The sequence below is a fragment of the Pelmatolapia mariae genome, linkage group LG7 (genome assembly GCF_036321145.2).
Source record: "Pelmatolapia mariae isolate MD_Pm_ZW linkage group LG7, Pm_UMD_F_2, whole genome shotgun sequence".
Classification (NCBI taxonomy): Eukaryota; Metazoa; Chordata; class Actinopteri; order Cichliformes; family Cichlidae; genus Pelmatolapia; species Pelmatolapia mariae.
The window spans coordinates 48,434,773-48,458,481 of NC_086233.1; the positions used below are offsets into that span (position 1 = coordinate 48,434,773).

General features: G+C 42.4%; 2 protein-coding genes across 3 annotated transcripts in view; one reads left to right on the plus strand and one right to left on the minus strand.

The window, feature by feature from the left end:
* LOC134631247 (potassium voltage-gated channel subfamily D member 2-like) overlaps window positions 1-18,325 on the plus strand; it is a 31,840-nt gene extending 13,515 nt beyond the window's left edge. The window contains exons 3-7 of one of the 2 annotated variants that reach the window (XM_063479397.1): window positions 12,627-12,789; window positions 13,328-13,426; window positions 14,507-14,605; window positions 15,654-15,874; window positions 16,740-18,325. In XM_063479397.1, coding sequence (XP_063335467.1) covers window positions 12,627-12,789; window positions 13,328-13,426; window positions 14,507-14,605; window positions 15,654-15,874; window positions 16,740-16,914 — 757 coding nt within the window. In that variant the 3' untranslated portion in view covers window positions 16,915-18,325. The remainder of the gene's footprint in view (window positions 1-12,626; window positions 12,790-13,327; window positions 13,427-14,506; window positions 14,606-15,653; window positions 15,875-16,739) is intronic. The other variant, XM_063479396.1, reaches the window with a different exon arrangement.
* A 563-nt stretch (window positions 18,326-18,888) lies between these two features.
* On the minus strand, window positions 18,889-20,965 carry LOC134631802 (dopamine D2-like receptor). Its single transcript, XM_063480358.1, has 2 exons — window positions 19,451-20,965; window positions 18,889-19,047 (listed from the first exon to the last, which is right to left on the minus strand). Exons 1-2 carry the CDS (start codon window positions 20,963-20,965, stop codon window positions 18,889-18,891), a joined length of 1,674 nt encoding a protein of 557 aa, XP_063336428.1.
* Window positions 20,966-23,709: the final 2,744 nt, after the last annotated feature.

The following is a 23,709-nucleotide window of genomic DNA, read 5'->3' on the forward strand; positions in this document are numbered from 1 at the left end:
TCACTGGCAATGTATTATATGCTGAAATCTGTGGTACTGTTAGCCTGTCCTCTGGAGGTCGCAGGGCAATCATAGCCGAGCTTTCACGTAGACTGATCCAGCATCAAAGTGTCAGATGTGACATTCAGTAACCTCCAAAGGAAACATGGTCTCATTTTGAATCCAAAAATTCCATTTTACATGGATTTAACTGCAGTTTCTTTCCCCGAGATTTTTGCGCACGTATGTCAGAGACAGAAAACAAGCTGCGCTGCTGTTGTTTCAACTCCCATCGTCTTTTCTATGAAATGGCATCCATCAAAGTTAATGGGCTGTAATCATCACCACAAATACACTGTCACACGTTCCACTGCTCGCTCCTGAGTATTCAACTCCCAGTCAATGGGATGTAAAGAGTGACAAGCATGAGGAACACAATTTCCCATATCATTAACGGCTCCGAGTGAGAATTGGAAAAGAATCCACCCACCGCCCCCAAAAAAGTTTTGCCTATTCTTCAGATTTAGATTCTGTTTGCTCAACCTCTTCTGGGACTGCAGAGGAGAAACATTTATTAGATGCATATGTGACAAACAGTCAATACTACTGACGCTGTTTTTCAGGCACCCATCCACATTGTCATCTGGTGAAATAATTCTTATTAAAGTATGTCACTTGCTACTGACAGATCTGCTGCGTGCTAGATAGATTAATTTCCCAAGAAGCCAACTCTGCCAGCTTCCAATCAGAGTTCAGCGCATCCTGTAGATCTACTTATCTCCAGGCAGTATGCTGCTGGACTGATCATACATCATACAGGTTTATACACACACACACACACACACTACTCTTTCAGTGCCTGCTATGGCAGAGCTCCAAGAAGAGCGTCCCTCATGTATTTGCGTGTTTGATAGGATGGTTTAGCTAAAGCATCCCCAGAAGACAATTTGTAGACCTCAACAGATGGAGAAGTCCAATTAGAAAGTGGGAAAAATGAGAGATGAATGTCCCTGCTCTTTCTCTCGTGGGACAGACAGCTATTCTTTCAGCACAGGTATTAAAACCAACACGTGTCGGAGGGAAAACATCACAAAAAAAAGAGAAATAAAGGATAACGAGGTTGGGATTTGATTTCTCAACATGACACAGTCAAAAAAGAAGCCACCAAATATGATACAGTTTGCTCGCGCCACATCTACAATATGTATAAATGTCTCCTTATGTTGTCTGATTCTTCAAGGGCAAACATCCCACATAGCAATTGCCTTGCCATTAGCCAAGACCAAAAAAAGGAGAAAGAATGAAAAAGTGCTTAAATATAGCAACCCCCCTGGGATAGTAGAAGGAAGGGCGTGCTGTGGTGTGATTAAAATGAATAACCTTCATTCAGTCACGTTTGTTAACGGTACATTTGAATGTGCTGTCTGTGGTGGGGGCCAAAGCTGTGCCTTTATCTGCCTTGTCCTCCAAGTTTGAACATCATTATTCACCAGGAAGCTCGTCCTCAGCGCTGGCAAAGATGCCGAAGTTATAAATAATGGGAGTTGTGTCATCAAGCACACATTGGGCCCAGGTCGGTTTAATTCAGGCTTTTAGCCACCCCTACTGTGAATGCAGACATCGCAATAAACCTGTTGATGACTGATAGATTGTGTGGATGCAAGACCAATTTTCGCTGGCAAAATGACCTTTTGCTTGTGTTGTTGTTGTCGCCACGGCCCCCGAGTTATTACTTTTCATGTCATTTTTTGATTTGACAGGAGAAGTCTCGAGGAGTGAAATGGAAAAAGTAATGATGTCCCCATGTGCGTGATGTAGCGTGGTGCAGGTGGGGCGATGGTAGATAGGGCCGCAGCTAGTAGCTCTGCTCTGCCCCGGGGGCCAGTCTGCAGCTGTTAGGAGAGCTGCAGCTCTTCCCAATTCTTCCCTGCAGGTTCTCGCTGCTTCCTTGGTACTCGCTGTTATCTGGGCTCGCTGCTGTCGCTGGTCTGGCTGCTGTCCACACTCTCTGGGAGAGAGCGCGCTCAGTACATTTTTACGCTTCGCCACTCTTTCCGTCTCATTCCAACCTCGGCTCACTTTTACTGTGAGATTTTGAAGTGTCCCTTTGAACTGGCAACTGCTCCTATATTTATATATACATATATTCTTTTTAACAGCTGTATTTTTCTACCTTGATATTTATTTCAAAGACAATGCTCCATTGGCACAGGCCATTTACGTGCTGAGTACTGTAACTACTTACAAAGCATCCTGAATATATGTGTAGTCTTGTGTATACAGGAAGTGAACCCATATATGAGAGGCTGCAGCTGTTTGGTGCAAAAAGCTGATGCAGACAATTTAAAGTTGCAGCTCAAACAGAATATAGAACTTTTTTTTAAAGCCTGAGGACAATTGATTCTCTTCCTCAACACGTATTATCCTGCAACTTTTTTTGTGTTATTTATTTATTTTGCCTACCTTCGGTCTTTTTCTTTTAACCATTTGTTATGACGTTAACATGCCCGCAGCTAAAGATCAAAATTCATTTTTGACTTCATTCATGAGTAACCCTTTAAGCCAGTCCATTTGTTAGCTTATCTGGAGCTTTTAACACCACAATTTTCATCATTTGTCATAACGATGAATCAATTGACACGTCAGCTGACTGCTTTGGATGTCAGCTTCTCAAATGGGCAGCTTTTATTTGTCTTCTGTAATTGGAAATCGAATAACCTTTGGGTTTGAAATGGTGGATCGCGACATCACCTTCAGCTCTGCTATATTGTGACGGGCATTTCCAATTATTTTTTTTAATTCAATAGTTTAAACAGCTGCTGAATTAATGGCCTACTCATTTTTGTATTACATGTGCAGTTGTGAGGCATTCGACGGGCGACTGTTTCATTAAACCTTTCAAACCCCATTCTACTCTGGCTTTATCTTATAGTACAGATAACCCTGATGACACTGCTGTGACATAGTCAGGGGTTATATATACACCAGATAAACCTCCTTTGAGATCCACAGAAAACATTACACAACTGTTTTTACAAGTAGCTCTCCTCATTATAAAACTGATCTTCATCTGGAAAATTGATGGAGTACCCTTATGTCATGTAAAAACCCCAAAACACCCCCCCCCCCCCCCCCCAACCACCTTTTTAAGTGATGAATTGATACATAATGAAACTTGTAAATGCAGACCTAAAGGGGCAAATAGCTCAAAAAAGAGCTATACATCTTTACATCTGCCTGGTGACGCTATACTCTCCTGTTAAATGAGCAGATTTTTTTTAGATAACGTAGCTTGTGAATGCACACTCTGCAAAGTGAGGGCAAAAGGGGCCATTTGGTGGAGGAAGCTGATATCCAGCGGCTGCTCTGCGTGGAATCGCACATCAAAGTTAATCTTGCGCCGTCTGCTCTGGCGGCGCCGCGGAGCACTAATCTGCTGTCAGTGTGATGAGGCTCCTGGACCAGTTCCCCTTTCCAACACAGAGGCACTAATCCACAAGACCTTTCACGTTTTTTTCTCCGCTTCATCACCTGACCAGACAACAAAGGTCACAAGGTTCCCTTTGAAATCTCGTCTGGTCAATACTAGCTGAGCATCACCACTGGTTTTGGTGTTTATTGTGTTTCAGTTTAAGAAAAGCTGGTTTTGGTGCATTTTGCCTTTAAGAGCCACATCTTACTTTGAAGTGTACTTTTTTTTTCTACTTTAGACTGGAAAAAACACAAGTATTAATGCGGCGAATGCCACGAACACAGCCACCGCTGTCATTACTGCTAGTTTTTCCTTAATTGATCATCTTAAGAAATTCAGTTTTCACCTTTAACCCTGCCTCCGGCATTTAGATTCCAGAGGTGAGGTAACTTGCTGCCAGTTCAATCAAAGCTTTCGGCGTTCAAGAAAATGCCACTGCTCTCTTGCCAGCATTCAGATTAACCTACGATGAATACAGAACGAGTTCATTAGCATAATCGCTTGAGTGTCTGATGATTTCATTTTTATTATCACGTTCCCTTATAATCCATAGCTCTGTCGCCCCTTCGTGCTTTCAGCCCAGTCTTTCATGTTCCTTTGCCCTCCCCATTCAGTCACGAAGGAGTGTAATTGCATTATCAAAGTATTATACCAACGTTGTGGGAATATATTTTTAGCCCTTGGCTTTCTGGAATGATGTAAGGCGGATGGGCAGAAATCTAAACATGCAATGACAAATTAAGACTCTGAGCAATGTTTGAGTTGGCTTACCTTGGTTTCATCATGTCCAGACTGATTAAAGCATCTCTCAGACCTCGCTTTAATAGCCACAAATCATAATTCTCATATTTACACGGTGGCATGCTATTTTTCTTGGTCCAGGTCAACACTCAACCCTCTTAAAACTTTTAATAACACAAAACAGCCTTTCATTTAGTTATCGAAAGCAATTGGCACAAGGAAATGGTTGTAATTATGACCATAAGGAGCTCAAGTGGGCCTAGAGGTGACTCGGCATATACAGTAATGGGAGGAAAAAGGGCGCTTTTTTGCATAGTACTGCGCTTGTTTCTCAAGTGTCAGCAGGTGTAGACTGGAGACTGGAGAGGAGCAGAAGAAAAGAAAAATGTCAAGCAGGGCTGTGCTAGCACTGCATGATAATAGAAAAGGAGGAGAAAAAGAAAGTGAATGAAGCGTTTCATCTCCAACTCATAGTTAGAGGCAGGCAGGTCCAGGCAGAGGAAGGGTGAGTCAAAGTCAGGAGCGGAAGAGCGGTAAAGAGGAAAGCTTTTTATCATCCCTGACTCTTAAGAAGATCTCCCAAATGAGAGAGGGCGTGCATGCTAATGTCAAAGCCGCGGTGATAACTAGCCGCCTGGTTTTGCAGGGTGAGGGTTAAGCTGGGATTTGCAGGGCTGAGGGAATACATGTTTGATATGTGAGCGAGAGAGAGAGCTGAGGTGCCTTTGCCAGAGCCATACGTGAGGGATTATTTTATATGGTTTATCTGTGTCTTCGTGGCTCGAAGAGAGGAATTTTGCCGCTCTTTATTGGGTCTGTGTAGTTCCTGAGACTCTGAGGTGAACATTCAGCAGGAGGATCAAAGTTATATAGACACTGCAGCACCACAAAAGCTTTCATTTACTATGCGTTAACACTGACTGGCACGCAGCCACACATTCTTGCTCCCACAAACTTCCCAACCTTTGGCTCCACTCGTCAGCTTTCACAAATCTGCAGAGACCGGATCTCAGCTGGGTTGTGAAAATCATAAAAAATGATCTCGTGCATCTGCTTCACACTTCTTTTTTTTAAATTTGATTTTTTTCCCTGCATTTCAGCAAACAGCCAGAACAATGCAGCCTTTGCATTACTGCCTGCAGAGACTGCGACGTGCACCTATCACAAAGTTGTCCTTCCCTGTAGCTATTGTTTGCAGTTACTCATACCTGAGCACCCTGTTTTTCCTACCGCATGCATAACACCAGGCAGTGCGGTCCTCTGGTTCTCCCCTATCTGTGCTTCCTCATCTCCCCATTATGTTGTGTAGTTCTGCCAGCCTCTCCTTCTTTCCCTTATCACCTGCAGTGAAAATCTAGCGGGCTAATCCCAGTGCCTGTGGGATTCCCCTCTCTATAATGATGTATATCTGAGGGATAGCATCAGAGCAGAGTCCTATCAGCCCACACACTCTTAATCCCATCAGTCTTTGGTGTCCAAACCCAGGAGAGGGAGCATTTTGGATGTTGTGCTCCCGGCCTCTTGCCAGAGATGCGGTGCAGAACATCAGGAATGATATGTTGTGTTCAGGGATCATGCTGGAGATCATGTTCATTTATTGTGTGTCAGACTGTTGAACCCTTGTGGTGTGTCTCCCAGCATTGCAGTGGTACATACTGTAGGTGTGCTAGCGTGTATTGAGTGCGAGCCTCCAAAGATTGTGCCAGTCTATCTGGCAATTACAAAGATTTAATTTGTACTGTTTTGCAGTCTGTTCGTGGTGGAAATAGATAAATACAAAATGTCCTTAATATTTTAATATGCTGACCAAAAACACGAAACAGATGCACATTTGGTGCATCAATAATATAAATTTATGAGAGCGAGAGAGAGGGAGTTTTCCTTCATTCTGCTACCTTCACTTGCCCTTGTATATCTGTACATACAAGAATGTATATCCAGCTTCGATTTTCTTACTACATGGTCAGATTTACTACCTACTGGCACATAAAAGAATGGCCGACTGGTCAGCTCATTTGTGTTTTTAGAAACAAACATTTTATGAAGGCTCTTAATATGACATAAGCACCCTTACAACCTCTCAGTAACCCATAAATCTTGCAGTCTTCACAAATACAATGTCAGAGAATCTATATCCTCTTGTCACTCATGTTCATATGCCTTGTATGACATCCAGGCAGTGTAATCTATTTTCCTCAAATTCTCAATTCATAGTTCATAGTATGATAGAGTTCTGGAGGAAAATTACTTTTTTCTTTTTGGGGTGGGGGGTGGGTGGGGGGTAACATCTATTATTTAACTGTCAGCACGGATGAATATTGTGCTCTTTCAGCCTCATGGAGAAGGTACAGAGAGCAGTATTGTTGTGCAGCATTGCTCCATTTGCTCCTTGTCATGACTTGTAAAAGAAATGGAGACTGTTTCAACTGGTCAGGCTAATATCTGGAAGAGTCTGTGTTAAGTCCTTAGAGAAGATTTTAATGTTGCGTCCACTCTGACACTTTAATCTCTGTGGTACATTTCACAGCACTGCCCACAAGAGATGTCTTCACTTTAAGAGCGCCTAATACTTCCTGACCTTGCCACTGTCCCGTTGTCCCCGCACAGTTTTAATGCCTCTCGCCGTCATTATCAACTTCTGATTGGTACAGTCGGTGACAGTATCAGAGTTTCACTATAATTGACAGGATTTGGTCTCACAGGTTTGGAGGGCTTGTCTGCACTGTAGAAACCACTGAACTGTGAAACGGAGCCAGTGAATTACCTCTGGAAGCATGATGGGAGTCGGTGCGCCATGAGATGTTCGGTGAAGGTCAAACAGAAAATTGTGCATTCCCAGAATGATCAAAGACGTGTTGAGGAGACTTGATTCACAATGCACGGTGGGAGTTTACCAGTCTAAGAAAATGTAGAGTAAAAGTAGCTCACCTGCACATAATTGCTTGATAAAAGTCCTTTTTTTTTATAATATATGAAAGCCTTGTTTTAGCACAGTAAGCTCATTGTGACTTTCCGAGCATAAAAGACAAATGCTGAGTGGGATGTGAAGTTAAATCAGTCTCAGGGAAGAAAGTGAGACCAAAATTAATTTGAGATTCAGATTTTCAGATTGCAGGTCCCTTAGTAATTATTGCTATAAAACAACATGCATAGATGGCGCACAAGATAAGGACAGTGTGCTTAACTCATCTTTATTCTAATCAGCTGATGAATCAAAACGGTTAATAATTAAATTAGTTTCATTCCACTGCTTCTCAGTGAAATATCAAATTGGAGTAGATCAAAGTGTGGTTTGATGAAAGTGAGATTTAATGTCTTTACCATGAAGGATTTAATAGGATGTCACCTCACAGTCCAGCAGTTTCACTATCTTAATCATAGGATTCTTCTTCCTTTGAACACCTTGACCTTGATCGCTTATCGGCACAGGCGAACACTGTGAGGCCTTTTGAACGTTAGATATTCACTTTGCTTTGATTAATGCACTTTGCTATAGTCACTTGTGCAGTGTGTGTGAGCTAATTTCGTACTAAAATCCACAAAAAGGAGGGTAGGAAGACCGCGACAGAGGCGCCACTGGGCGACTGGTCTTCGATGCTGTTGATGAAGCCTCTGAAAGATCTGCCGCAGCCCTCCTTGGATCCTAATTGTCAGCACTGGTAAGCTGTTGGCAGTAATCGCAACTGGAATGTGAGTTGTTGGGACAGCAGTGTGATTACTTCAGGCCTCTGTGCTTATTTCAGAAACCTGAGCTTATGCTCGCTTAAAGTAGGGATTTGTAACTTCTATCAGCCACCAAACACTATTTGTGTGCAGCAGACAGAGTGGTGCAAATGACCAGAAAAGGCCATTCAGGCATAGTTTATTACCTGAAAAGGTTCATTTCATTTAGTTTAATCTTTAGGGGAAAAAAAAGAACCTGCCCTGTCTCTGAAAAGAGAAATAAACAAATGACGTGTCTGCAAAGTCATCCAGATATCTTTTTTTTTTTCTTCACTTCCCACTAACCAGATGGCAGTCAGATTTCAGACACAGGGTTCTGGAAGACAATCAAGGAACAAGATTGCTTTTTTAGGAAGGAGGATTGGTTTAACTAGATGTCAAATTAAAGGCCCTACGCACACACATATACACACAAACAAGTGTCTGTTTTGACTGTGTGTCAGTTCCTGTGTGTCCAAGCGTGTCCCTGTTTTTAGGTGTTGGCGCTAGCTGTGAGGCGGTGAGGTCATGTACAGAAATCTGTCTCAGAGCACCCCTGATGGAATACCGCACTGCTTTTAAGGTCAACTGCACAAACTCTGCCACGCAGGTTGATACAGGGACTCATGAATGTTTGATTGGTCTATTATCCAAAGCCAGGTGAGGACATTCATCCCCCCGTTTCTAGAATTCAAATATTCCTTTGAGTCTGACATTTCTCCTACACTCTGAGGCAACCCCGTGGTTTCACTCTCTCTCGGCGCGCCGAGCTTCATCTGCAATGCTGTCATCTCGCTGTCGGACAATTCTACAGAATGCGTTGTTTTTAAAGGCCGGCGCCAGTGCGAGCACGGTATGGTTTTAGGTGGGCGGAAGTGGGGAATTGATATTCAGTCATTTCGACATTCCTCTTCATCCTCTGCAGTGAGGATAAGAATCTGGTCATCCGTCTTTGTGTCTCACCCGTGTCAGCTTAGGGTAGCAGGGGTAGCAAATGTGAGTACCTGGTACTTAGAGACAACAAGAACAAAGCAGGAACATTACTTTAATCTGCAGCTGCTGTTAATTCCTTCCTCTGCCATCATCCACGAGGCTTTGTGTATCTCAGCTTTCCCTTATGAACAATCCATCACTGTTACTGTTTCTCTCCAGAGTGCGCTTGCTGCTTTCCTTTCTCATCTGCTCGCTGCTAGGCTTTCCTTCCAAAAGAAGACAGTTACTGCAACACACTGTATTCCACAACAGACGTGCCTGCATCTCACCACTCCACTCGCCGCAGTAAAGTACATGCGAGGGAATGCTGTCTTCCATTTTTTTATGGATCTCTTAATAGGCTTTCAGCAGCACATCCAGAACCTATAATTGACACCTGCTTTCAGTCATTGTCTGCCATTAGATAGGAAAATGACTTGACCTGTAATGAACTGCAAAACTAATGACATCTGTGTGAGATTAGTCAACTTGAAAGCAAACTGTTGTACATGAAGTCCCATCAAGCGTGATATTAAAATGTCCACTTTTACATCTTTCCGCCCGAGCTCTGTAAAAGCCCAGACTGTTGGGCCCAACATGATGGAAACCTGAAGCTAATGACTCAAGCAGACGTCTGTGGGCATTAGACAACTTCATTTATGAAATAGTCAACCTCCCGTGTAGCGATACATTCACATTACCCTGCCTCACTTGAGAGACGGACTACTGTCACAGCCACTGAGCAATGCTGATGTTCCTTCCTACCTGCATTCATCTTACTCTCGGGAGGTAATGGTCTTCTCAGGTCATTTGCGCATTAGGGTCTCACTCATTCATCTCACCCACCTGCGAACGTGTGAATTGCCGGTCCTCTGCAGCACACGGAGAGATGTTTAGATGACAAGGAAAACATACGTGCCCTGAATCATTCATTTTAAAGCCCAGTGCTGCTGGTGGCCTAGCATGTCAGCACAGAGCCGCATGTGAATATGCAGATTATGCTCATGTGAATGAATTTGCAGATTTTTTGCCTGGATCTGTTAATTGCCTTGGAGACATCAGGATTTTCTATTTGATAAAGTAATAATCTTGAAAAGTAATCAGATGTGCATGTGGCTACAGGATGTTACTGTGTTTGCAGCTAAATGTTTGAATTGGATTGAATTGTCTTTATTGTCCCAGGGGGGACTATCTGGATTGCAAACGGTAGTCTGTGCAACCCACACATGTCATAAATGAATGAGAAAAAAAAACATAAATACATATATAATATACTACATTGGATGCATTTGTAATAAACTAGCAGTGAGCTGGTAAAGCACTAGAAAAAATGTTATTTACATAAACATTTAAAATCCATATTGAAATGTGTATATAGTAGCAGTGGCTACAGCTTGTTTAACCACCCAGCAAACACAAAAATGATCTGATGTGTCAGATTTGGCCTTTTTTAGGAAGGAATACTTCCATCTTTTCCAGCATTTCCTCCTGAGTGCTAGGGGCAGGCATTATAGCCTCAACCTTATATCACAATGTTTGAAGGAACTTTCCAATGAGGACACATTTTCACTGATGACACATTACCTAGTTTGAAGTGTGAATCTATTGCAAGCCAAATGCAAAGGTAGCATTTTCCCAGGAAATTTCAAGTATAAGTAACTTCTCAGTAGCTGCACAATATTGTCGCCTAATAAAACTGAAAGATGTTTCCTACCTGGGATGTTGTATCTTAGATCCAGCTTTTTAACCACCCTGTTTTTCCACCTTTAGTCGCATCAGTAATTTCCGTCCACCATTTGCTCTTCCCGTCACATGGAGTGAAACTAGCAAGTCCTCTCCCGATGCTCGGTGGAATAATTTGTTTACATGTCATTTGCACATCACCAGCTGCTAGCATCTCCTCCTTGTAGCCTGGTTGTAATAGACGGTGTGTTTGTGCCTCATGAGATGAATTGAATTTATCGTTTCCACATTTAGTGGAGACAGTTTTCTTGCATGTTTTACAAAGCACTGTGATTTGTTAGAGGTTGTTAAAGTAGCTCCCATTTTAAGCTTCAGGCAACGGGGACTTTTTTCCAAATTCGTTATGAAAAAAGTCTCCGTCCACATGCAAAAAATGATCTCATGCATACCAAAAGAACAAGTGGTAATATAACCTTAACCGTAAAGAAATGTTGGCCAATTAAAAGTCCACAAACAATAAAGCGGGATTTCTACTTTCCGTGCCCGTGATTTCTGCTTGGGCCCCGTAACATAAATTTCATCATCGAACAGTGAGTACGAGGTTGTGCAATTTTTTGACAGCGCAGATAATTTAGATAACAGTGCACCAACTACGCATGCGCCCAGGCAGTGGACTTTAAAGAAGTATAATAAGAACTACAACTCGGCCGTCCAGCTATCCGTGTCCATGTCCGCAATCAAGCATAACCCAGGCTCAACACGGCGCACAGTCCAACATCAAAAAAGGAAATAAAGCTGCACACCTTTAACATTGTGAGACAAAATCCACGTTTTATTCGACCACATGTTAAAAATAGAAACTGAGGTTTTTAAAACCTTCCCTGTGGCAGTTTTTCAAAAGCTCAGTTTTCAGCGTGAACATATTAGCCTCCGGTTCTCTGAGGTCTCTTGCTTTCAGACATGCCTGGGATTGTATTGCAAATTTTTTACATTTTGCGATATAATTTTATAACAGTGTTTATGAATGACCTGAATTACCTTTGTTGCACATGTTGGCATTAAATCAAATTTTGTCATCGAAATAGGAGCATATAATGGCCTAGTATTTCCAAAGCTATGTCTTTTATAAAAACAGGTGAAAAGACAGCAAAGTTTCAGGGAAAGTCAAGAAGTGTCTCTCTTCTTTAGTTTGGTATCCTTGGTTGTAATGCTTGGTAAGTGGTGCTGAAGGTGTCTGCTAAAGTAAAGAAAACGAGGTGATGAAGACAGTTTGATTTCAGGTTTGCCTTGAACAGAGATGGATTTGGCTTTCTAGCAGAAGACAGGCACGTTAATTTGATGGGACTGGGGATGAGTCAGTCCAAGCTGACAGAAGCGCAGCCTTTAATCTGTTGAATGCAGCCTGTTCACCATTGAAAAATGAGATGCTTTATTTGTGCTCAGGTATACCATGAAACATTCCACATCAGTGTCATGCATGTGTGCCAGAAAAGCTCTTTTCTCCTTGTGTTGAATTTTTGGGTTCCCTTTGTGTCTCCATATTCCATTTTAATGTGGGAATAAGAACAAAACACACCGGTGGCTGTCGCCGAGGACCACAGACTTAATCGATCTCTCCGGGGTTCGGCATCACACTGCTCCCTTCCCCTTTTTGCTTTTACTCAACGTGATACTACTCGCTGTATCTTTCACAAGCTGTTTGGCTAAGAGAGGTCACAAAGGATATGTAGCGCATTTGGTCACGACGTGAAAGCATTAGCCGATGCCAGCAGGTGTGTAATTATATATGAAACAGTGTTTTAAAAGAGGAACATCGCAATGGCGTGTAGAAACTAGGCCGGGGAGAGGTGACATCAGAGGGAGTCCTATTTATTCTTCGCCCACTTCAAATGTGTGACTTTTTATTTGAAGTTGTGAAATATCCCAAGGTCACCGTAACTATCTTCAAGACTATTAAAAATACCATTAGGCACACGCAACAACTTGACATGCTAAATAAACCTCCTGAGTGGAAGATTTTCCCTGTTTGTCTTCCTACCCAGTGTGCTCACTCTTATCTGTTTTGTGTGTGTTTCAGGTACGGTGACATGGTGCCAAAAACAATCGTAGGGAAGGTGTTTGGGTCCATATGCTCTCTGAGTGGGGTGCTGGTCATTGCCTTGCCTGTCCCTGTCATAGTGTCAAACTTCAGCCGTATCTACCACCAAAGCCAGCGGGCAGAGAAACGACGAGCACAGAGGGTATTGGCTCCCCGCCTTCCCCCTTCCTTTGCCACTGTCTTCCTTTTTCCCCTATCTGTCTTTATTTTGCTTCTATCTGCCCTCTTTTTTCTCCACCTCTTCTCTGTCCCTGTCTTATCCGCATGTAACAGAATGACAGGGCAAACGTTATCTTCCAGAATATTAATCTTTTATTGTGCTTCTGCGTATTGTGTGTGTATTGAGCATATGTGTGTATTGACTTGCTTAAGTATATTTCGGGGTGGGGGGGAAAGAGGGAAATAAGAGAGCAAATGACAATGACTGAACAAATGATCTTCAGAGTATTGTGTCAGCAGCTTTTTCGATAGCAATATGTGCATTTCTTTCTAAAAGTGTTTGCTAAGGCAGAACTTCCTAATCGTAGATTTAGGCATAACCTTTCTCCATTAAATACTGCGGCTGCCGGGGCGGGTGGAGAGGGCGGGGTGGGGAGGAGGGGTGGTGGAGGAAGACGTAGCCAATTAGTGTGACGGACAAACTGTCAGAGGCTAAAACAGAGGTCTGTTTGTTCAAACAGAAAACTCGCCTCGCTAGAATCCGTGCTGCGAAGATTCGAGGCACTAATGCCTATATGCGCTACAAACAAAATGGGCTCCTGATCGACTCACTGGAGGAGGTAAACCGGATTGGGGGCCAAGCAGCGGCTTGAGGGTGGGGGGTGGGGGCTGACTGACCGGGGCCTCGCTGATGCTTGCATGTCACTCTGCTCAGGGGTGTGGGTAGGGTGGTCGGGGGTGGGGGGGCATGCCACCACACACCACACACACACACGGGAAAGCTTTTCATGCTGTAACACAGGGGCTGCTGTCATTCCAGTGCTTCAGTGTGATCGTCCTCTCTTACATCAACCCTCTCAGCTGCAGCATTGACATTCCTTGTCAACACTCTCTCTCTCTGTCCATGCAGCAGGAGGGCCAGGCAGGCATACTTGCCTTCTGGTGAAGCCTCAGCCATTACACTTACTCATTAACAAAGCTCTGCATGTCTGTCCAACAGGGTTTGGAGGGGAAGGAGGGAGACAAATGCTTACTGGACAGTATGTCACCTGTGGAGCCTGTCCTCTCAGCCCACATCTCCTCTAAACTCTGTTTTTTTTGTTTTTTTTGTTCCTGTTTGTTTTGGGGAGGTTTTTTTTAAAGGGGGCGGGGGGTTGTTTTTTTGGATCTGCTGTGTGTTTTTTGCGCATTTTCTAGAGCATCCCAGGTTGTAGTGCAGACTAATACAGCATACCGTCCATCCCAGAGCCGCGTAGAGCTTCATAAAGTGTGTCTCATATGTGTGGTGACATTATGGTGCAGAATGCTGTTGCTGTGTTTGGTACGCTGTGTTTGATCTGTGTCTAGGTGTGCCACTGCTGCCGCATTGAAAGCGATTTCACCTCGAATTGGACTTTTCCTGCTTTTTATCACCAAATTTGTGAAAGAGTAAGAAAACCAGTGTTCTCAGTTTAAACATGCTGCGATTAGTCGCAGTTTCTGTGCACCCACCCCTAAAACGTCGCCGTGTCACTAGGTTCAGTGGACTGGCTGCCGTGCTACAGATCAGCATTTCAACTCTCGGTGCTTTTGCGTCCTCGCCACTACATCGCCGAGCTACTTGCTGTTGACTGTCTACTAGCAGAATGTAACCCTGCTCATCTACACTGCTGTGGTTTTCTCTTTGTTTTTTTGTTTTTTTCTCTTTTAACTCTATCAAGGCTTCCAAGGAGGCAGGACAAGCCCTGGTGGCGAAGGCCCCCAGCCCTCCTTTCGAGAGCCAGCATCATCATCTGCTGCACTGCCTGGAAAAGACCACGGTAAAAAAACAGACAAAAAAAATCTTAGAAGACCTTAAAGCCATGTCGATTGGAAGATGAAAGCTTTGGTATTTTTCATTTTTTACTATCTTGGTAACAGACTTCACACGGTTTAAAATAGCTCTCTGTGGGGGAAAAAAAAGCTCCTTTCATTGCATTACTCCTACAGTCTGCGCTGTATCATCAGTAGTTCCAACCTGTTACAGTGAGTTGCAAATAGAAACAAAGTGACTTTTTTTTTCATCTATGCTCAGACTGTACAATCTATTTCCTGTTCAGCATAAGTTAAAAATAGCTTTAAATGGGGCTGGGAAATGTTGAGTCCCCGAGCCAGCGACATGCTAAAGATAACGTGGCTCTGCCATCCACAACGATTATTTCATCTAAACAAACCGGCGTACTTCATTTTACTGTATCAATAATTTAGAGATGCAGGGGCCTGTTTTATTCTTTGCTCTGACATGAGTTTTACACTCGTGCAGATCTAAACTCTGCAAACAGACGTATGCAGGGAGTGAATCAGTGTTTCTTGTCATGAGATGATCCCTCTCCTAGTAACCGGCTTGCCTCTCATCTGGGAAAAGCTCCAAAAAATGGTTTCACACTATTCCTGTGGCGATGAAAAGGTTTACATCAGGTCTTTTACAGTGTGCATTATAGATAACAGACAGAGAGCAGACCAAGAATGACAGAGGCGAGTTATAAGATTCAAGGCACAGCATCAGATCTTGCACAGCCTCTCTCTGCCACCTGCTGGCGGGGCCCGAAACACACTTGAAGCCTGACCTTCAAGTTCTGCTCGTTTTTCACAGCGATAACAGTTGTGAATGTTCTCACAGATGGCACTTAATATGGACATCTGGGCCAATATATTTCTATTCCCTTGATGATTCATTTTCCAATTATTAAACAATTTTGCAGTGGATTCTGTTCAGTCTGTTTAGGCTTTACTGTGAAACATCTTTACTCATCATTGAGCAGAGCCAATCATTGATGTAATAGACTGATTCATAAGCAACACTGAATCCAATTTTTTTCCCTTCTCCAGAATCATGAGTTTGTGGACGAGCAGACCTTTCAGGCAAATTGCATGGAGGTCTCCGTAATGAACAAGTCCGGCTCCCGGACCTCCTCCGTGTCCTCGTCTCCGCATGGCCTGGGCTCATGCTGCTCTCGACGCCATAGAAAGAAGAGCAGCTTCAGCCTGCCCAGCACAAATAACCAGGAGCTCAGCACCATACAGATAAGAGAGAGGCCAGTGGCTAACAGGTATGTAGTCTCTCTGACTTCACAGTGCTTTTTGGGATGCTGAGAAATTAAATAAATGACTTGTGTGTTTTTTGATTTGATCATTACGTCTACAAGTGATATCACCTCTTCCCTCCTCAATAAATGTGGAGATATGCAGCAACAGCAAAGAGCAACAAATGAAGAAGCAGCTACAAGCACAAGGAAAGATAAAAAAGATAGACAGTACAGCTGGCATATACAGTATGTAGGTTGTATTGACATAAACGCACTAACGTGCTGTAGTTAATGGTGTCATCCCAGCACAGTGTTCCTGTTATCTTGGAATAATCCTCACTGTTTTTCACTGGAACTGCTTTCTACCTAATTGCTCTCATGAAAACTGTTGACAGCACATTCAGTGGATTATGCAGAGTAACAGGTTTTTTTTTCTTCCCCTGTGAGTACCACAAATTAAATACCCTTCCTCTTCATTATAACGGGTGGCAGCAGATTCCCCTGAGCAAACCCATTCCCATAGGCAAGTACAATATAAATGATCTGCAGTTCTTGTTACTTCAAAAGGTCAAAAAAAAAGAATCTGCGATTCCAAACTGGGTGGAGTAGTCTGGTGCTGTTGCTCTGAAAACGTCTAGCGTGTGTGGAACATAATTTCAGTATTTACAATAAAGGACTGTTCTCGGACAGTAAATTAAAAATGTAGGATTTTTACAGCATATGCATCACAGGATGAACCACTTCATAAAGAGGGGGTGTATTCATGTATGTATACAATCCTCACTCATGTATACATTGTACAAGAACATATTAAATAACAGGTTTGTGCCGTGTACATTTGCAAGCTAAGACCTTTCAGCCTCTTTTAATCCCTTGTTTTCTTTCACAGTCGCGCCAGCCTGAACGCTAAACTCGACGAGACCGTGCCCTTGAAATGTGATGAACCTTACATCACTCCCTCCATGGTCAGCTTATCTGCCCCGGTGGTGACTTCATCAGACGGGGACGGCTCCACCACCACAGCATACTCTCAGAGCAACATTGTCCGAGTATCTGCCTTGTAGATGTCACGCCTATCTGATCGGCTAACTGGTCTCAAGAAGCACCAGATGCTGAGGAGAGGGACCACCGAGCATCAACCTGCCATAATCTAAGAAGGATTATAAGATTAACAGAGGTCGAGGGTTTTTTTGAAGTTGTTATCTCATCTGATGTCAAACTCTGCATGGTATTAATATGATGTGGACAGCTGCCTTGGAAGTGAACCAGCAGATCTTGCTCCATCAAGCACAGCAAGAGCAAGGAAGAGGGCGAGGAACGCGTGGTCATCGTCGTTGCCTAAAAATACTGAGGAAAAAAGAAAAACAACTTTATTTTTGATTATGTAATGTAGTCATATTTGTTGTCTATGATTTAAGGAGGAAATGCGGATGTTTAAAGGTCATTCTCGATGGCCTCTGATGACAAAGCACACATATTCATTGCCTGAAGGCGATCTTTGTGAATATTAAATCAGTCTCCTTTACACATCGCGGGACATTTGTTTCACTCACTGCTTGTTACATCGATTGTTTTGAATCCCCCCCCCAACCCCCTTCAATGAAATGTTTTCTAACGCTCCCCTCACTGTTGTAAATTCCGAAAATCGTACATCCACTGGAATGGATAACTGTTGTGAATATTCATTAACTGACTCATTAACTAGTTGAAAAACATCGCTTGATGACGAGTAAAATATACTACGCATCCTGACCATGTTTGTGAAATGTGCAAAGTGAAAGTCAAATGACGAATTCTGTGTTAGCTTACATATTTGACATCCTGATATGGATCTGTGTGACAGCCGCTGTCGTTAGTTAACAATTGATACTGAGAACTATACAGGGTATATATTAGTTAGGTCACAAGGTAGAAACATAAGTGAATGTTCTCGGCGGCACTTAACTAATACTAACCCTAATGTGGACACATGGTATTTGGACTGAAAACTATATGAGAGGGGTTTGAGCATCAATTCCAATGACTTACCAATTCTTATGACATTCAAAAGCAAGCCTCGGTGGAGTTTACTGTGTCAAAGGGCCATTTTGTACACTTTTCATGTTGTAAATATCTCAGTTAGGACTTTCTCGACCGCATTTGAAGCTGGCTCCTCTCTTATTTCTAGATTTAGTTGACACTTGTTGGCATTCTCTTTCTGTCTGTTAACTGGTTGAATTAAGGATTTGCATGCTCTCATTGCCGAATTCTGTTTTATTAAAGTATGTCTCTGCTTCTTGTTGGTTTGTCAGTAAAAACGAGATTGATGGGAAGGAAACAAGTGAGCCTGGTATGTCATGATGTAAATTCTGCTTTTAATGAAACACAAGTCTTGTCACGGACCACATATGTAAGCGGCAAGGGAAAAGGGGACAAATGATCACACACATTGTGCATTTGGTGCAGTGGATAGAATAAATACTGTAGCTCTATGGAAACATCCATTAAATGACCCATGTCTTTTCTTTTATTACAAAAAAGAAAGAAAATAATTAGGTAGATCTGGTAATGTTTTTTTCACGACCACTCAAAGAGCATCTTTTATAACAGGATGGCATAATAATTAGGTGCTGCTGGAGGACATGTGAAGACCTGACTGGCCCAGCGGTGGGTCGCGGCTGCAGGGTCTCTGGAGGCAGACGTGCAGGCCTCGGTGATTGTTTGACAGAGAGCGCAGCACCGACCCCCCCTGCAGAGCTGATTGCGTTAGTCCAGGCAGCTTCTCACAGCATGCACTGCCTCTGCTCTGCAGTGTTTAGTAACTGCTGAGAAGTCAGCCTGCATAAAATCTAAGATAACGCAGCGGCATATAAAATAATAAGCTTCTTATACCCAAATAAAAAAGAAAAATCCCACTTTGACAACTGGGATTTAATTTAGTTAATATTTGGACAATGACTAGACAAATGTTATTAAATTCTATATTCACTTGCACAGCGAATATGAATACAGTCATTGGGTCTAGAGCCACTTAAAAGAAGTGAATAGGGGTGGAAAGTCTATCTTTTCTTATGAAATATGGACTTCATCCTGTTTTTCAGCCGATAAAATTCTGAAGAAAACTGAGGGTTTACTGCAGCATATATGATTGGGTCACTTAGTGACGTGATGCAGGCAACAGACACTGACAGGACCTCCATGTCTTCAATGATAATTATCTGAAAAACAATAGACACTTTTAAGAATTAAGAGATCTTTAGATTAACTTTGTATAACACAACAGAGATTTTCATGTGAATCCCATTTCATTTACATAGCACTAAATCACAGCAACAGCCCCCCCCCCCCCCCCCCCCCCCCGACGTGTTTTATATTGTAAGGTAACAACCCTGCAATAATAGAGAGAAAACCCCAACAATCAAATGACCCCCATGAGTAAGCACTTGGCGACAGTGGGAAGGAAAAACTCCCTTTTAACAGTTAGAAACCTCCTGCATAACCAGGCTCAGGGAGAGGCAGCCACCCATGTATGATGTAATGAATCACATATTTGATTTTAACACCCTCTTGAAAATGGAATCATCTTGACATGTTCACAAGCCTATTGCTGCTGGCACTTACCTGTGAGTTTGTGTTTTTGTGAATAAAATAATTCACCAGGATCGTAGTGATCAGTGGTAACCAGAATAAGAGGAAGGTTAGAATTATATAGCCAGCACGTTTAGCCATTTTGCCCTCTTTCTTTTTGTTTGCTCTCTCTTTACTTGCTTTTGAAGGCATCATGCAAACAGCCCCTTCTACCGCTGCAGGGAGTTGCATTGCTTCTGTTTCGGGGACGTTGCTTGAGACTGGAGGTGAAGCGGTCACCTGAGCCTGTGAGGCAATAGTCAGTGTTTCTCCTTCGTTGTTGTTTAGGGCTTGGTCAGGCTCTGTCAGTAAGATGGTAGTAGACTGAGAATTTACATTTGGTGCAGGCAGTGATGGGGGCTGCAGGAGGCTGTTTTCTTTGGATTCTTCTTCAGACTTCAGTCTGTCTTTGGACTGTTCCTGTGTGTTGAAACTGACTGACGCCTGCTTTGTGGTTAAGCTCTTAACATTTGAAACAGCATCTCCATTTGACAGATTCACTTCAACCTTCATGACATGGGGGTTTGACTGCTCTGTTTTTAAAGGCTTTTTCTCAGTAAGCACTGTAGCCTTTGCTGGAAGGGGCCGAGCTTGTTTTGTTTCTGCATTGCTCATCTTCACTGTATCTTTAAATTCTTTCTTATCCTCTGAATTGATGGAGACAGATTGTGCTGATCTTTCCTTGGGTGAATTTGATTCAGCTTGTGTCTGAGCATTGCCTAAGCTCAAGGTGGGGTTTTGCTCAAATCTTCCACATTCATTTTCCACCACTGCGGCTTTTTCTTTCTCCAGCTTCTCTTCTTTTTTGTCTTTTTTAGCAAGAGGAAAAGTACCTTTGTCAAATATTTTACGGCTGTGTGATCTCACCAGGGCAAATATGCGAGCATAGAATCCAATGATGACACCAAAGCACGCTGCCCACAGTGGGAATAGCATGTAAAGCCCAAATTTGTCATAAGAGAATAACGTTTCTCTCTGTTGTCGTTGGCATTTCATATGCAAAGGTGAGTCCCTCAAAAATATCACACAAAAAGCAGACACCAGAATAGCGAAGGTCCATGTGAGAGGAATCAGCGCCTTAATTCGCCTTTTCCTTTGACTGGCTTTGAAGGGCTGTGCAATGGCCTGGTATCTCTCTGCACTTATGCACGCCAGTGTTAACAACTGGATACAGCAGCTGAATGAAAAAGAGGCCATTTGTATATCACAGATGAAACTGTCCACTTTTCTGTTTCGATGCACACTCACGACAATGGTTAAGAGAACCGGGCAATCGATTACACATCTCAGAAAGTCTATAACAGCCAGATTGACCACCAGCGCGTTATTGGAAGTTTGCAGGGACTTTTGCCGATACACCGCCAGTATGACAAAAACATTTGCCGCAGCCCCCACAACAGAAGTGCTGGAGAGAATAAAGCTGTTCGCCAGCACAAATGCGATTTCAACGTATTCCTCCAAGGCTGTATTGTTCCCAGAGTCTAGTGCAGGTGTGGGCTCGCCTCTCATCTCTGGATTCAAAGAGCCAACATATTTAGTTCTTTATCATCACTCTTTCCACGCTGACCAAACTCACGTCAAGCCTGCGTCCCTTATCGCCACTGAATGAATAATATTAACTGGTAAACCTGTAGCTCAGACAATTTGCGCCAAAGAATCCGCCCTTTTCATTATCACTCGACAGCACCGGCGGGTCACCTGGGAGTCCTCAGTGTTCACATTCATTAAAAGCTCTGCAGTGTATTCACAGCAGAGACAACTGGGGGAAAACGATGGCTGTTAATTAAATAGCAATTACGTCACCATTGTCTCAATCCTGATATAACTGCAAAAAAAAAAAAAAAAAGACAGGCAGGGGTTCAAATCTATAATGCGGCGATGATGACGGCATGGCACTGTAATGCACAGGATACTGTATGCATATGTGCAAACTGAACAGCTGTCCGTGTCATTTAATACAGTGCACCACAAAGGTTAAAAGCTTTGCATTAAGCATGCCAGATGGATGACTTGGGAGTTCTTGAATTGGCTCAGGATATAAAGCGAGCAATGCTGCAGGATTATTGCACGACACTGTGTAATCCTGTTTGGAGATAAAGTGTGAAATGCTCTTTGCTTCAAATATGCAAGCTATGGACTACACCAAATCTGGGATTAGATTAATATATAATGCATTTTGCTTTTGAACATCTAACATATTAGGCTGATCAAATATCTCCCAGTAACATATGGAATAAAATCAGAAGTTCTGGAAAAGAACAAAATCAGTTATCGCACATCTGACAATATCTGGACGCCAAAGACAATGTGCAGCTTATAACGACAAGATAAAAGATCAAAAACACTTTATTCCGAAGCAGATGCCCATCTGCAATATTTACAGCGCACCAAACAGGTGGGTGGGAACAATATGAGCAAGAGAGTGAAACAGATTCACACTAATATAACAAAGCTTACATACAGACAAAAAAAAGACAATGTAAAATATTCTAGCAGAGCACTAAACAGTTACCTGAAAGATATCACTCAGCTGTGCACAGTGTAATGTGATGTAATGTGACGTGTAGATTTAATTTAAAAATACTGCTACAGTTTTATAACTACAGTGCGCCAAAGGGGAAACTAGCTCTTTCTCAGTGCTTGTGGCTGTTCCTGAAGCCCGAGACTGAGTGGCTGGATTTCATTGATTAGGACCACTGAGAAACTGATCTGCTGCTCACAGATGGAACGGTCCAGCTGCTCAAAGCTGAAGTTTGACTTGTCACATAGTAATTTTATGAGCAAAACTAATGATGGATTGTTACAGTGATTGATTTAAATTAATTATCCTGTTTGTTAGCACCAACTCAAGAGTGAAAAAAAATTCTCCTCAACTGGGTGCTTTTACTCCATCGTTAATCAGCAATGCATTTTTCTCTTCGTGACTCATCGTTGCTTCAGGAATGTGTCACGTGGGACACGACGTCCTGCCTTTGAATCAGACCCAGAGATGTTATTATGTTACCCTTCTCTGAACCGCCTAATGCCCCTTTGAACTGTCTATACAGATGAAAAAGCACAAAATAATACAAATGAAAAATTGCCAGACCACAGAGCAGGCTAACCAAGTAAAATGAAAGTCTTTTACTGCCTGACTGACTACTCATTGTTAAAACATGCACAAGGTGAGCCGTGCAGCAAGCTTGCTTAACAAGTGCACCGAAATTTCTCATGTTTTCCTAATGCGATTTTGTGGGTAGAGAAAAACTGATTTAAGCATATTATTTTTTCTTTGCTATTTCCCTAGAATAAAAAATAATAATTTTACCGAGTACATTGTGTATTCACAAAGGCGCTCGAGAAAGAAATAATGCCTATATACACTGGAGCAATGTTTTTGTGCAGCAGACGTTTGGAAAGTGTGAGAGTTGGGAAAAGGCAAGACTTATTGCATAATCCAAAAACAAATAAAATTATTTGACCAAGCTGTCAGTATTGATTAGACCACGGAGCTGGCTACTGTTGACTTTAATTCAATTTTTTTTGTTGTTGTTGCATAATGCTATCACACAGGAGGATGGTGTGCTGTATAGCTTCCATAAAAACAGATCACTTGTTCCCAGAACAGTCCTCCTAATGTAAAAAGGGTCACACAGTCTACTATATGCATGAATTAACAATTAATTACCTAACAGTTCAACAATATTAGGAAGAAAAATAGGAAATGACGTCTTATATGAGTAGAATGAGTAGAAAAAGATCCACTGCATTTAATTTATGCAAAAAAAAAGTCTAAGATTCCAGTTTCCCGCAGTCTTTCTCTGCAGTCTGGGTGTGTTTAACCATCCTAGTGTGTTTAAAAATGGAAAGAAATTGAAAACCACATCCATTTTTTATGTAGTGTATTTCTGTTTGTTATATAGCTCCTTTAATTCCTAAGTAAAAATCATTACTGGTTTTGTTAGTAAAATGCTACAGATCAAAAGAAGAGACTACAAAATAACCACGCAATATAATATTCTTGTCACGAAAATAAATTTAAAACAAAAAAATAACACAACATTTACATGGTATTGGGTTGCATTACAGCATTTTATTATGAAGTTTCCTGTTTTTTGTCCAACCTTCTGAATATCCCTGTCAGCCTCTGAGCTGATTCTGTTCTCTAACAACGCTGGATACCTCTGTGACAGACTTGAGTCTGTAGGTGTCCTGGTCTGTCTTCTTGATGAGGCACCAGTAAACGCTGACAACCATGACAGCTTTTTTTTTTG

What these genes read in the sequence shown, in the direction of transcription:
- LOC134631802 (XM_063480358.1), bottom strand. Translation starts at nt 20,965, where the DNA reads ATGAGAGGCGAGCCCACACCTGCACTAGACTCTGGGAACAATACAGCC. An exon ending in ACAAAAACACAAACTCACAG is followed by an intron (nt 19,048 to 19,450) that starts GTAAGTGCCAGC and finishes ATTGTTTTTCAG; the next exon opens with ATAATTATCATTGAAGACAT.